Raw genomic sequence first — 15,067 nt, 5'->3', positions numbered from 1 at the left:
CTGGTAAACCTCCGGTTGAAGGATTGAATCCCGCCTCGCCCTCAGGCAGATAATTGCCTCTTTTACACTAACGTTTTATTACGCTTATATTTGCTTCACCAAAACTCACTCACGGCCACCCATATGCATTTCATGACGGCAAATGTATTCCTTTTATTAAAAAGTTACACCAGTTCACCACTGTGCCATTTCTACTAACTATATTTCTTCACTTGGCTACCGTACAAAACCTTATCAGCAAACGCCACGTTTCTACATTCATGTTTCCTCGCCCTGTTCTCTATCTAGCCACATACAAACAATTACTACGTATGTACGTCCTGAAACTCCCCATTAAAACATTACATTTAAAATCATGATTCACTCATAATAACTGAACATGACAAAAGCACATCAGTACAATATATTTCACATGTTACTTAACCCTCCACTTTAACAACTAATGCTTTATACAGACTTATATATACCATTCGATAAGGAAACTAAGCTCGCTCATGGTCACTTCATTTACTTCGCACTATAGTCTGTGATCATGTCAACCTTCACGTACATGCCCATTCTGCTAAAAACATATTGTTTCAACTATGCAATTTCATAATTTCTCCTAATTTCTCTCACACTGTTATTTTCTCATATGCCAAGCCTGCTGGGACATATGCGTCTGCTCCTATTCTCCACTATCAAGTTTTCCAGTTCTAGCTTAGCAAAACAACGAAGAGGATTCCTACCTGCAGATAAGCCTATCAAAATGCCTTATAAACCTTACAAACACAAAGTGCATCTCCACGAAATAACAGACAACGGGGCAGGACAGAAGGGTACACAAGTTGCGACCTAGGGAGCTCTAATTCTACGGGCTTGCTGATTCTTTTGTCAATTAAGGCTCGTTAGATGGCCGTCAAATCCGTGAGTACATACACTGGCCATATTTCACCTGCGTTTCTGATGCGTTTACACTTACACCACTGCACCCTTTGTCACAGCCACTCTTTTACATATATAGCAAACCGAAACTGCTAAACGGTACACGCTCATCAGACTGTACAAATTCACACAAGGATAGCCATAATCCACAACCGTTTCTTACAGGGTCATTTCGCATTTGTCACTCATAATAAAATGCTTTGCAAAAAGAAATGATATCTCATAAAAAACACGTTTTCAACGTACAAAAATGCCAAGTTACTCACACATACAAGACATACACCGTCTATAACTCATTTATTCAGACTGCCAAAATCCAGACCTGCCATTAAAAGTATTGATATCAAAATGACGCCAAGTCTTGCCTCACTGAAATTAAATAAGATGTATTCCAAAGCAATGCTACCCAATATTTCCTCAATTCTTTCAAGTCACTTGGCCCTGTGTGTATAAGCATGCAGTACATGGACAGGCCAAACATATGTGTGGATGGCTTTCTCACAGTCAAGATTTATTGAATAGGCGTCTATATGTCCAATTTGTATTGGTATGTATGTATTTCGCTGCCTAGCCTTTTTGTTGCGTGAATGATTGTTTGTTTCTTGGTATAAATGTCTGTTCGTAAATGTGAATGTAACATGCTGCGAGGGAAATGTCCCCATGGGGATAAAGAAGTTCTCTATGTATGTATGTACAATATGTATTTTACATGCAGTATTTATTGTACGTAGCAAATATACAATAACTTGTACATTTACTCAAATTCAGTTCGGAAGCAAGTATAAACTTATGTTTTCTGGAGAAAAATGCTTCCTGTAGTTACTCACCAGCAGTTTTCTACATGAATTTCAATGTGTTCCATGAGGCAATTCAAAATATTTGACACTTTGATCTGACACAAAGTTTGCATGACATTGTAAAATGGTAAGATTACAAAACACAGGGCCAAGTGACTTGAAAGAATTTAGGAAATATTGGGTAGCATTGCTTTGGAATACATCTTAGTTAATTTCGGTGAGGCAAGATAGCCTATATTGTTTGTAGTACCGTAACTTGGCGTCATTTTGATATCAATACTTTTAATGGCAGGCCTGGATTTTGGCAGTCTGAATGAATGAGTTATAGACGGTATATGTCTTGTATGTGTGAGTAACTTGCCATTTTTGTACGTTGAAAACGTGTTTTTAATGAGATTTTATATTACAGAAACGAATCCTGTGCGTGTGCACTGTTACCACCCCCAGGCTTTTCTGTAAATAGTTTTATTCTTTTCTGTGTTCTTCTTTTTCTTTTAAGGAAAAAGGTGGGGGAAATAGTTTGAACAGCGCTATAGTCCCCGTTTCGAGGACTTTTGGTGTGGCGGGATTGAGGTCGGCGGTCAGTCAATGGAAATCAGCGACAGGTGGGCGGAAATAAAAAGAATGTTACATATCTTCATCTTGTATTGAAATTGCGGGATTTGGTTTTTCTCTTCTCTATACTTTTCTCAATGTGGAATTATGTAGCTTTGAATAAAATGCAAAGCTTGAGTTTGCCAATAAAAACAAAAATGTAAAAAAAAAAAAAGACCTAGACTAGTTGTAGCCTATAGGCTACCGACGGGAAACACAAGGCTAACGAATACAGGAAATTAAACTCCAGAAAACGCCTGGCTGCACAGTCTGACGAAGCTTCTCACCATTTTATAATGACATACTTGCAGGTGCGATTTCTTTGTTTACACAAATGCATGAACCGTCACCCTCATTAGCCTACGGTTTAAATATAGAGTTTACGGTAGAACCCTGGTGTTACTTTAAGTAGCCTCTGACATTTTGTTAAACGTTCTCGCGTAAAACAGAAGACAGAAGAGCATGACCTTGTAAACAAAGTAGGGTACTGCCGCCCCAGAAAGTGCCAAGTTTGAGCATAAACGTTGGCTGGAATTGTGTAGTACCCTACTCACCCACTGAAAAGAGACAAGGGGGAGGACAGCGGGACCGCAGACGAGAATTCCATACTATTGTTTATGCGTAATTGTCAGTGCAAGTAAGTAAATGCTGTTGGCTAGGGACCCGTTGGAGCGTACCGGAACCCACGAACCCCGGCAAACCCGTGAGAAGTCGAGCAGTCGCCCCTGGACGGTCACGGATCGTAGACGGTGCTGAAGCGGTGATGCGCGTGAACAGGTGCAGCAGATCATGACGGTGTAGCCCATGACACGGAGACTGCTGCCGGTGCCTCGCAGGCGGGTTGGCCGCCGTGATAAAAATGCCGGGGCATGATCCACCGATCACAAGATCTGTGTATGTTTTTAAATTAAATAATAAAATAAACCAATATAGACCGATGTATGGGGTAATGTATTTGCAAAGTAATCAAATGAAGAGGGGAAACATCAAAAGAAACATGAAGTTTGAAGTTATTTGCATGTTATTTGCAAACCGCGTCTTTAAAAAGATACTTCAGCTCTTCCACTCACCCATAAACTCTGAGTGCCATTAAACATGAATTTTCCGCGCAGTGACAAACTAACGAAAATTTTCATGACAAATATACACCTTGTTTCCAGTTCTCGTCATTACCAATTATTTTTTTCTGGAGGTAAATTCTGCTTTCATTTCACTGCGGTCAACATTTTGTTAAGCTTTAAAATAAGTGCAGTTAATGTTCGAATGACACCCCCCATATTTAGTTCATGCCTGCAGAGTATTAGTTTGCATACTAGAAAGGTTACAATTCCTGAAGGAATTGTGTGGGCTTGCTTACCGATGGGTATGAGCACTATGTTTTGTGGACTCTCGAGGACGCCTAAATGAACATTGTACAATGCTTTCCTATGGGGAGAAATTGCTCACAAAAAGTTGAATATTTCAAAAAGTTTTGAATATTTCAAAAAATCTGAATATAAGCAACAATGTCTGGAACTAGCCGGTAATTTTGGTGTAAAAGTTGAATGTTGTACAAAAACTGTAGGCTAGAAAAATTGGGCGGAAAGTGCAGACAAAAAAATATGAAAGATATCAAAAGTGGGCTTGCCGAACCAAACCCACTAATAAATAAAAAAATATGAAAGATATCAAGAGTGTAAATTATATTGCAAGAGGGCGCTGTTTTTCAGAGTATTGTAATTTATGGTTGCCGAACAAATTTTTTCGGCCAACCCAGTGGCAAGCTATCATGACAATATTTTGAAATCTGTCCTTAGCGATCTCAGCAGATGTATTGCCAATCATCTTACGATGACAAACGACGTACTTTTGCTAAATACAGATCAAATGACATCATCCAATCAATCAGAAAATTAAATTATATTTAATTTCAGCATTGGAATAGTACCAGAAAGCTTTGCTGATGACACTGCTTAGAGAGGATGTTAAATTTGTTGGAGTTAGATGTTAGATTAGATGTTAGAATTAAATTGAATATTTCACTAAGGGAAGAGTTATTGTCAATTATTTTCATGCACTGATTGAGTTAGTTGTTGATGAATAGGTCAGGTCTTGATAAATGCACAAGAAATAAGTGAACATCCTTCCAGTCATGGGTTGAGTATGCATTTGCGAAACTTGATCTCTACAGATGAGGAACTATTATTATTATTATTATTATTATTATTATTATTATTATTATTATTATTATTATTATTATTATTACTACTACTACTGCTAATGATAATGGTAATAATTATAATCATAGCCAGAAGGACAAACCATCAATGTTCTGTCAAATATGAGGTTACATTTCCCATAGCCATTCTAATTTCCTCACATGCGATGTAAACCAGATCAACGTTCTGCCTGGCCTCCACCCTGACCCCCACCCTGCCTCCACCCTGGCCCCCACCCTGCCACGCTCAGTAAAACATTTACACTGAAGAGCCATTACAGCAGACTGTGCATTCTGTCTGACTTCTGCAAAAATGAGACCTCAACCACCTCCAACACCTTTGGGATCAATTGGAGAGCCAACTGTGAGCCAGGCCTTATCGCCCTATCAGTGCCCAACCTCACTAATGCTTTTCTCGCTGAATGGAAGCAAATTCCTGCAGCAAAGCTCCAACATCTGGTCTAAAGCCTTCCCAGAAGAGTGGAGGTTGTTATAGCAGCAAAGGGTGGACCAACTCCATGTTAATGTCCATAATAATTTTGGCTGAGATGTTGAATGTCAGGTGTCCACATACTTTTGGCCATGTAGTGTGTCTGCCCCCAGTGATAACAATGACTCAGATCTGCTACATGTTGGAATAAGTCAAAGTGCAAAATTATTCCACATTGTTTTCAACAATCTTAAATGACCAAGATATCAGCTGTGCCAAAAACCAGCATGCAGGGTGGAGACCCAAGACTGCGTCTGAGAACCACTGACTTAATCCAGTGACACGCAGGCCTGTGTCATTATCGTTCGCTCTGTCACTGAGTGCTTCCTTTTCCTCCGGTAGCTTAGTTTCGCGTGACCAGGTGACCCCACTTTCAGCAGTGCGGTCTCCAGTGAGTTCACCTGTCAGCCCATAAGGGAATTCATTTAAAATGCAGCCTCTTTCATGCAGCACGTTAGAGAGGTTGAACGCATTAGCCCCTCTGACTGATTAAATGTCCTTGGCTGTGAACGTGGAATGTTTATATATTTATATATAATTTAGGAAATTCTGTTGTGTCACCTAATGGCCAGATGAACTCAAACGTCGCAAATTCTTAGAAGGTTCTGCAGTGCTTGGGCGCCCCCTGCTGGGCATCACTACGTACGTCCAGGAGACCCCGAGGCCTCTCTAACATGAATCCGAAGAAACATTTTTTGTGAATTTTTTTTTTTGCTTTATTTTCCTGTGTCCTGTAATCCACCCAAACCCCTCTGGATGGCCATCAGCTGGCCCTGACTCACATTTTGGCGGCTGTTGCCATGGTTGAATGCTAGGCGTTTGGGATCGAAGGCTGTCAGAGAGAAGAACAGAGGACATCCAGGTGTTCACCCATCCCCGTGATTAATATGGCTGCCGGAGAGGTCAGGTGACCTGTGTTTTGGACAAATCACTAACACCCAGTATCGCAACATCACCAAACGGTCATGGAAAATAAGCCAATTCTTTTCTCTCAGTTTCTTCTTGTGAAACAATATGTACTTCTGGTTCGTTGTTTTGAGCTCACTAGACGCTGTAGGCCATCAGGTCTGTATGTACCTGCGTCCATTTTCTGGTATTGATAACTTGCATTAATTTGACCCACTGGCTCGAATACCAAGCACCTGACCAAGTATACACTCACCGGCCACTTTATTAGGTACGCCTGTTCAACTGCAAACTACACCCGTTAACGCAAATATCTAATCAGCCAATCACGTGGCAGCAACTCGATGCATTTAGGCATGTAGACATGGTCAAGACGATCTGCTGAAGTTCAAACCAAACATCAGAATGGGAAAGAAAGGTGATTTAAGTGACTTTGAACATGGCATGGTTGTTGGTGCCAAACCGGCTGGTTTGAATATTTTAAAAAACTGATGATCTACTGGGATTTTCATGCATAACCATCTCTAGGGTTTACAGAGAACGGTCCAAAAAAGAGAAAATATCCAGTGAAGGGCAGTTCTCTGGGTGAAAATGCCTTGTTGATGGCAGAGGTCAGAGGAGAATGCCCAGACTGGTTCGAGCTGATAAAAAGGCAACAGTAACTCAAATAACCACTTGTTACAACCGACGTATGCAGAAGAGCATCTCTGAATGCCCACCACGTCAAACCTTAAAGCAGATGGGCTACAGCAGCAGAAGACCACACCGGGTGGCCAGTGAGTGCATATACATTTATATTGTTGAGGACAGTGTGTCAGTGTGTCTCTGTGAAAATGTGATTTAATATAAAGAGAAATGTGTTGGAAATATGGAATATGGAAGCTGCAATGGAAAGACTATACCAGCCTTGTGCGCAACCCTCGGTAGGATGTCATACAGATATTGGTCAAAAGGGGGAGTCCAAGTGCTTTGCTGCCATAACAACGGCGACAGCTCGTATATCTGGGTGTTGTGATGTATCCCAACCAGCAGTTGCATATTGTTTTAGCCATTTCTTCATGCATAACGCATGATATATGAAAGCATTCAGTTATGAATATCACAGGAATGGTGATTTAATTTGATTCTGTTCCCTTTTGACAGTCTGTTTTTTGTCTTCTGCAGTGACCTTTGTGATAGAGATATTAGATTTAATGCTATATAATGCTCAGTCAAACTAAATATAATGTCCCTCAAGAGCTCTCTGCCAGAATATCTCTTCATACAACACTTTATATATAGAATACAGTCTCTCTCTCTCTCACACACACACACACACACACACGCCCACACATGTAACCAAAATAACTCTTTACAAGGAGGCGTAACAAGAAACTCATGACAGACCCTGTGACTGTGCCACTCCCTTACCCTGATACTACCCGTCTGACTGTGCCACTCTCTTACCCTGATACTACCCGTCTGACTGTGCCACTCTCTTACCCTGATACTACCCGTCTGACTGTGCCACTCTCTTACCCTGATACTACCCATCTAACTGTGCCACTCCCTTACCCTGATATTACCCGTCTGACTGTGCCACTCTCTTACCCTGATACTACCCGTATGACTGTGCCACTCTCTTACCCTGATACTACCCATCTGACTGTGCCACTCTCTTACCCTGATACTACACGTCTGACTGTGCCACTCTCTTACCCTGATACTACCCATCTGACTGTGCCACTCTCTTACCCTGATACTACCCGTCTGACTGTGCCACTCTCTTACCCTGATACTACCCGTATGACTGTGCCACTCTCTTACCCTGATACTACCCATCTGACTGTGTCACTCTCTTACCCTGATACTACCCATCTGACTGTGTCACTCTCTTACCCTGATACTACCCATCTGACTGTGCCACTCTCTTACCCTGAAACTACACGTCTGACTGTGCCACTCTCTTACCCTGATACTACCCATCTGACTGTGTCACTCTCTTACCCTGATACTACCCATCTGACTGTGTCACTCTCTTACCCTGATACTACCCATCTGACTGTGCCACTCTCTTACCCTGAAACTACACGTCTGACTGTGCCACTCTCTCAGCCCTGATACTACCCGTATGACTGTGCCACTCTCTTACCCTGATACTACCCATATGATTGTGCAACTCTCTTACCCTGATACTACCCGTCTGACTGTGAACTCTCTTACCCTGATACTACCCGTCTGACTGTGCCACTCTCTTAGCCCTGATACTACCCATCTGACTGTGCCACTCTCTTACCCTGATACTACCCATCTGACTGTGCCACTCTCTTACCCTGATACTACCCGTCTGACTGTGCCACTCTCTTACCCTGATACTACCCGTCTGACTGTGCCAATCTCTTACCCTGATATTACCCGACTGACTGTGTCTTCGTAGCAGTCCTTCATTGTGGTCTGGAGGTGAAACAGAGGGAGGGGGGAATTAGAGAGACGGAGGGAAGGAGCGAGGGAGGGAGGAAGGAAGGATGCTGAGATGCAGACAGGCTGACTGCAATGTGGGACTACTGCCAGAAAAACTCGCTGATCTGACCCACGAACCGCTGAATCACTGACACCCAGAGGTACTGTAGAGGGGAGAGGAGGAGGAGGAGGAGGAGGAGGAAGACGCAGAAACTTGTGTACTGAAAATACTGATCATTTATTCATTGAGCTGGAGTGTGGTGCTCCCAACACAAGTTTCATGAATCATGATTGGGTTATTGGTTTGATTATGTGTGTGCATGTGTGTTTGAGTGTCTGTGTGTGTCTGTGTCTGTGTGTTCATGTGTGTGTGAGAGTGTGTCTTTGTATCTGTGTGTGTGTGTGTGTGTGCTTGCATGCTTGGTGATGGGAAAGACTGGCAGTTTGGTCAAAGGAAAAAGATATATATAAAATATATAGTTTCTACATCACCAGCACGTTTAAATTGAAGGAATTATAAACGCGTGTATGCATGTGTGTGTGTGTGTGTGTGTGTGCGTATGTGTGTATGTATATTGTTGGCAGTATGCTGGGCAGACAGGTGAGGGTGGAGGTGTGTGGAAGTGGGCTGGGGGCAGGTGGTACAGTAGAACAGGTAGAACTGCGTGGAAGGGGGGTACAGTCTCTCCTGCTCCAGCAGGGGGCGCTGCTCACTTCTTCACCTTGCCCTGGGCGGCCACCGCCTCCATGGCCTTCCGCACCGTCTCCTCGTCGCCCAGGAACTGCATGGGCTTCACCGGCTTCAGGTCCTTGTCCAGCTCGTACACGATGGGGATGCCCGTCGGCAGGTTCAGCTCCATGATGGCGGCGTCCGACATGCCTGGGGAGGGGGGGGAGGGGGGGGGGGGAGAGGTGGAGGCGCACAGCATTCAACTTACTGGTCGACCAATCAATCGACTGAACAATTCAATCTATTCTTCATCTAGCCAATAAATCGATCAGTTAATCAATCGGTCAGTCAACCGACTGGTCAACCAATCAATCGACTGAACAATTAAATCTATTCTTCATCCCTACGTATCGATCGGTTAATCAATCAGTCAGTCAACCTGCCAATTCATTCATTTATCAGTTATCAATTAGCAAGTCAGTCAGCCAGTCAATCATTTGGTCATTCAATCACAATCTGCAACTTCACTGTCGTCCACCGTCCAGTTGGAATCTCACAGCGTGCTAGCCAATCATGCACGTACCATAAAAAACAAAATGTGCAGCTTGTGAATTATAAAACTAAACATAAGTACATTGTATCCCTAATCCCTAATTTGAAACGACAGTGTGTCTATGGATTTCGGTGAAGTGTTGCTAATGTAAAGTAAAATAAGATTTTGAAAAGGTAGATTTTTTGGCCTAGCGCTCACATTTTTCAGTCAAAATTAGAGGCAAACAAAATCTTATTATAAAAAAAATACTAAGTGAGTTATGAGAGACCATGCCTTGGACAAAGAATGCCAAAGGGTTACTGTAGCTTTCACATTGCAGTATTAATGTCTCAGAACACATTCCTTTTTTCATTCATTCTTGTGTTTTGCTCTGAAAACTTGTCTGTATGCGCTGCTGTTATTTTGGCAAGGCCATTCAATATCAACAGGTTAAAGGCCAAATAAAGGAATAAAGCCTTTCCTTCGTTGAGCTCGCTCAGTGTGGCATCTCACTTAGAGCTGCACCGGGTCCTGGATGCAGTTTTTCAGAGGAGAAGGGGAGTCATGTTCAGGTTCCCCAGCCCGGGGTGACCTTTTCCTTCTGCTTTATAAACTCCACTCGACTGATACGGAGCCCCACGTAGCCCCCCCGCCCACACCCCCCTCCGGCCGCTCCGGCAGAATGCGGGACCTTTCCACGAAAAAGGTCGCGCCCGCAACTGGAGCCTCCCCCGCCCCCTCCCGGGGTTTATTAATAGGGCCGCGATAATCTGGAAAGTCTGTGCCAGTTAGTCTGTGAGAGCTCTCAAAGTCTGCTGCAGTTAGATATGCTGAGAAGCGAGGTCTAAAGTCTGCTGCAGTTAGATATGCGATGTAAGAGAGGTCTAAAGTCTGCTGCAGTTAGATATGCGATGTAAGAGAGGTCTAAAGTCTGCTGCAGTTAGATATGCGATGTGTGGGAGAGAGGTCTAAAGTCTGCTGCAGTTAGATATGCGATGTGTGGGAGAGAGGTCTAAAGTCTGCTGCAGTTAGATATGCGATGTGTGGGAGAGAGGTCTAAAGTCTGCTGCAGTTAGATATGCGATGTAAGACAGGTATAAAGTCTGCTGCAGTTAGATATGCGATGTGTGGGAGAGAGGTCTAAAGTCTGCTGCAGTTAGATATGCGATGTAAGAGAGGTCTAAAGTCTGCTGCAGTTAGATATGCGATGTAAGAGAGGTCTAAAGTCTGCTGCAGTTAGATATGCGATGTAAGAGAGGTCTAAAGTCTGCTGCAGTTAGATATGCGATGTAAGACAGGTCTAAAGTCTGCTGCAGTTAGATATGCGATATAAGACAGGTCTAAAGTCTGCTGCAGTTAGATATGCGACGTAAGGGAGGTCTAAAGTCTGCTGCAGTTAGATCATTGCTAATGTAAGACAGTAAATCTGCAGTTAGATATGCATTAAGAGGTCTAAGTCTGCTGCAGTTAGATATGCGATATAAGACAGGTCTAAAGTCTGCTGCGTTAGATATTATAGACAGTCTAAGTCGCAGTTAGAGCGACGAGGAGTCTAAAGTCTGCTGCAGTTAGATTTGACTACATCTCTTTCTCCTTCTTTTGTATCTGTACTTGCTTGCTGGGTGTGGTGGGTATAAATTAGCCTCTGATAGAAAAGTAAACGCTGCGGAACTTGACTTAGCCAACCCCCCTCCCCCGGACGCAGACATCCCCACCTGAACTTTGACCTCCCTTTGCTTCACACCTCCAGTGTACCTCAAAAGCCGCCAGCCCAAAACTCGATCTCCGTGCGCCCGGTGTCTCGCTCGGGTTCTGTGCAGCGCTCTAATTCTAAAAGCGCGCATGGCCAACAAAACATGACCTCTGACCTTCTCCTCTGCCACTTCCCTGCTCCCAAAATTACTGTGCTGTAACCCCAAAATGTAACCCCCAGCACTCCCAGGTCACCATGTCCTGCCTGCTCTTCAGTGTCCCCAAACGATTATTTGCTTCCTTAACAGCTGCCCTTGTCTATGGTGACAGGGCGGATGTTTTAATGTGTCGATTATTTATACAGGTGGGTATTCACGGAAGCAGATTACTCCAAGTGCCTCAGCCTGGGGTGCAACAGTGCTGCCCCAACCCACCATTCAAATCCATGAATATCAGCGTGAAGTTGTTTGCCTAAACCAGAACACCCTGATATCCAAACCCCCACCCAGCTTTTCCTCTGCAGTCCTCTGCCCCCCCCCCCCCCCACTGTACAGTCTGCCGTTTCCCTAGAGCCCCCCACCCACACACCGTTCCCACAGCCCATAATACCCACTTTCTAAGTGCTTGACGATGCCGCGGAGGCTGTTGCCGTGGGCGGCGATGATGACGTTCTTGCCGGCCTTGATCTCGGGGACGACGACGTCGTTCCAGAAGGGCAGGGCGCGGGCGATGGTGTCCTTCAGGCTCTCGCAGGTGGGCAGCTCCCCGGGCTTCAGGCCCTTATAGCGCCTCGACTGGCGGGAGGACAGAATTGCAACCTCAGTCACCGCGCGAGTCCCTGCTCTGACTGTAAAAAGCAGGCCCCACAGCCAAAGCTTCCTCTCTGTCTGAGGATTTGAGCTCACGTAGTGCAGTCACGTCTTTCTCAGAACTTCAAAGCCCTTTCTGAGGAGCCTCAAGCCCCCTGGGATGGTACTCAGGCTTAGAAAGGGAGCTAAACTCAGTTCTGAGGGTGCATTAAGGCTTAAGGCTCTTTTAAGAGCACTCCGCGTTTAAATGTGAATCGCTCGCGTCAGGGCACGCCGTGTGCAATAAAAATGCCCGGCTGTACCGCCCCACACACACACACACACTGCACAGCATGGCATGATGTCATCTCTCTGCTTCCCTGCAAAACTACCGCACTAAACCAGCGCGGTGAAACTCCCGCAGTGGGGAAGGTTAGGCTGCCGGGTGCAGAAAACCCAAGCCCCCCCCGGTTCACCCCCCCCCCAGCCCCCCCGCGCCCCGCCCCCCCGCCCCGCCCACCCGCCAGCCCGGCCCCCCGCCCCCCCCCTTACCTCGCTGATGATCTTGTGGTAGGGGTGGTCGTGCTCCATGGGCGGCGGCGGGATGTCGAAGGAGCGGCGCCAGACCTTGACCTGCTCCTCGCCGTGCTTGGCGGCCGTCTCGGCCTTGTTGAGGCCCGTCAGGCCGCCGTAGTGCCGCTCGTTCAGCCGCCAGCTGCGCACCACGGGCAGCCACATCTGGTCCGTGCCCTCCATGATGGTCCACAGCGTCTTGATGGCGCGCTTGAGGACGGAGGTGTAGCAGACGTCGAACTTCATGCCCGCCTCCTTGATGGCCAGGGCGCCGCGCCGCGCCTCCTCCAGCCCCTTCTCGCTCAGGTCGGCGTCGAACCAGCCGCAGAAGCGGTTCTCCTGGTTCCAGGAGCTCTCCCCGTGCCGCACGATCACCAGGCGGTGAGCGGTCGTCATGTTGCCTTCTCCTCACGAAAAAAAAACGAAACGGAAATTAAAGTCTTCGGTTTCGCCCGTCCGGACTCGTCACGCGGCCTCCCTTCTCTCACACACTCCCCGAATGCCAGTGAGCGCCGAGCGGACGGAGGCGAGCTGTTTTTATACCGCCCGGCCGCACGCCCCGCCTGCTTCGCTGGCCCGACCAATCCCGGCAGTCCGGGCGTTGACGGACAGCGGAGGTCGGCCAATGGCGGGCTGTCTCCTCCTCCGTGTAGCCTGAGCCGGATCCTGGCATGGAAGGGCAGAGGTCACGGGCCGATCTAAAATAGCAACATGACTTTTAAACTGAGAGCAGTGGAGTAACGGTGTAAAGATCAGAGTGGGCAGCTCGAGTGTTCCAGGGAGTCACAGGGAGGACCGAGAGAGTGTGTGTCACTGACAGGCTGAGAAACACACTCTGCACTCACCCTGTATGCATGTGCTAAGAGTGATGGCAAAACCACTGAAGTATCGCTAAATCATTCCCATTCAAAAGAATGATTTACATTAGTGCTTTTCACATGTGCAAGAAACACGTGCCTATGCGGTATTACTGATAATCTGTGAATTCCATGTATTATATGGACATATATACTGTATACATATAAAACAGTGAGATTATTATTATTATTATTATTAAATATTTATTTGAAATAATCAATAATTTGCTGTTGTCAAGATTCGCTTAAATCACGCCTCCTGCCTCCCTCCAATGACTGGAAAACTTAATTTTGCTAAAGTATCATGTTTTGCCAATGCATGTACACACGTAAAAGCAAGAGAAATATTTTACAATTGGCAAACACTTAAAATATCACTCATACAACGTCAAGCTGAATCAGAACGTGTGGAAGCTTGTGCAAGTTGCAACAAATTTGGAAGCATAGATTGACAGGCAGCATAAAATGACGGCTCACAGAGGAAGGTCAGGAATTATGGGATATGTTCCGCTACAAAGGTATTGAACGACAGAGATTGCTTTAATGGGAGGATGGGGCCATGTCCAAACTGGCAAAGGATGGAACAGTGGCCCTGATTGAGTCCCTCCTTGGCCAGGAGAAATATGAGAGAAAGAGAGAGAGAGAGAGAGAGAGAGAGAGAGGAGGAGGAGATTGCAGGAGGAAGGAGTGAGGAAGTGGACTAATTTTAGCACAGATGTTCAGTTATGTATGTTACGTTGTATACTGTTTAATGTTGCTTCAGATTACGTAATGTGATATATGTGATAGTTTATACTGACTGAGGGGGTGCAGAGGCTGGTGGATAACCAGAGGGATGGATGGTATAAGGGAATAAGGGAAAGCCAGGGAGAGAGAGCTGCAGCCAATGGGGGAGATGCCTGCAGAAGCAGAATATCATCCAGAGAGGCAGAGTGACATCACGGAGTACAGTAAAGGAATGGCTGAGGACAGAGTGTGTGTGCGTGTGTGCGTGTGTGTGCATGTGTGTGTGTGTGTGTGTGTGTGTGTGTGTGGGTGTCTGTCTGCATGTATGTGTGTATGTGTGTGTGAGTGTGCATGTGTGAGTGTGTATGTGTGTGTGTGTGTATGTGCGTGTGTGGGTGTCTGTCTGCATGTATGTGTGTATGTGTGTGTGTGTGTGTGTGTGGGTGTCAGTCTATGTGTGTATGTGTGTGTGTGCGTGTGTGTGTGTGTAGGTGTGTGAGTCTGTGTGTGTGTGTGTGTGTGTGTGTGTGTATGTGTGTCAGTCTGTGTGTGTGTGTGTGTGTGTGCATGTGTGTGTATGGTTATGCTGCTGTTTGGTGTATCCATGCAGCAGTAGAGAGAGGCAGATTGTTATCAGCACTTCAGATGGGGGGAGTGTTACTGCTGCAGCCTGAGTCATCACAACAATCATGCTTACTCATAACCCCCATCTACACATACACACACACACACACACACACACACACACAGACACGCGCAGACGCACACACACACGTATGCATGCACACAACCTGTTATCGTGTATTAATTTGCTTATAAATTATATTACATATCATAAATCAATCTATTTATGTCCTTATGTGTTTAGATATAGGGCTGCAA

The 15,067-nt window shown here is 45.4% G+C and overlaps 1 protein-coding gene across 1 annotated transcript; it reads right to left on the bottom strand.

Moving 5' to 3' along the window:
* Positions 1 to 8,880: 8,880 nt before the first annotated feature.
* pgam2 (phosphoglycerate mutase 2 (muscle)) lies at positions 8,881 to 13,129 on the bottom strand. The gene is made up of 3 exons (XM_064308570.1): positions 12,582 to 13,129; positions 11,855 to 12,035; positions 8,881 to 9,227 (listed from the first exon to the last, which is right to left on the bottom strand). Exons 1-3 carry the CDS (start codon positions 12,996 to 12,998, stop codon positions 9,058 to 9,060), a joined length of 768 nt encoding a protein of 255 aa, XP_064164640.1. The 5' UTR covers positions 12,999 to 13,129; the 3' UTR covers positions 8,881 to 9,057.
* Between the last annotated feature and the right edge of the window lie 1,938 nt (positions 13,130 to 15,067).

Source organism: Anguilla rostrata, chromosome 14 (genome assembly GCF_018555375.3).
Source record: "Anguilla rostrata isolate EN2019 chromosome 14, ASM1855537v3, whole genome shotgun sequence".
In the NCBI taxonomy this organism is placed as follows: domain Eukaryota; kingdom Metazoa; phylum Chordata; class Actinopteri; order Anguilliformes; family Anguillidae; genus Anguilla; species Anguilla rostrata.
Note: the sequence above shows the minus strand (reverse complement) of the source record. Positions and strands in the feature narration are given on the sequence as shown.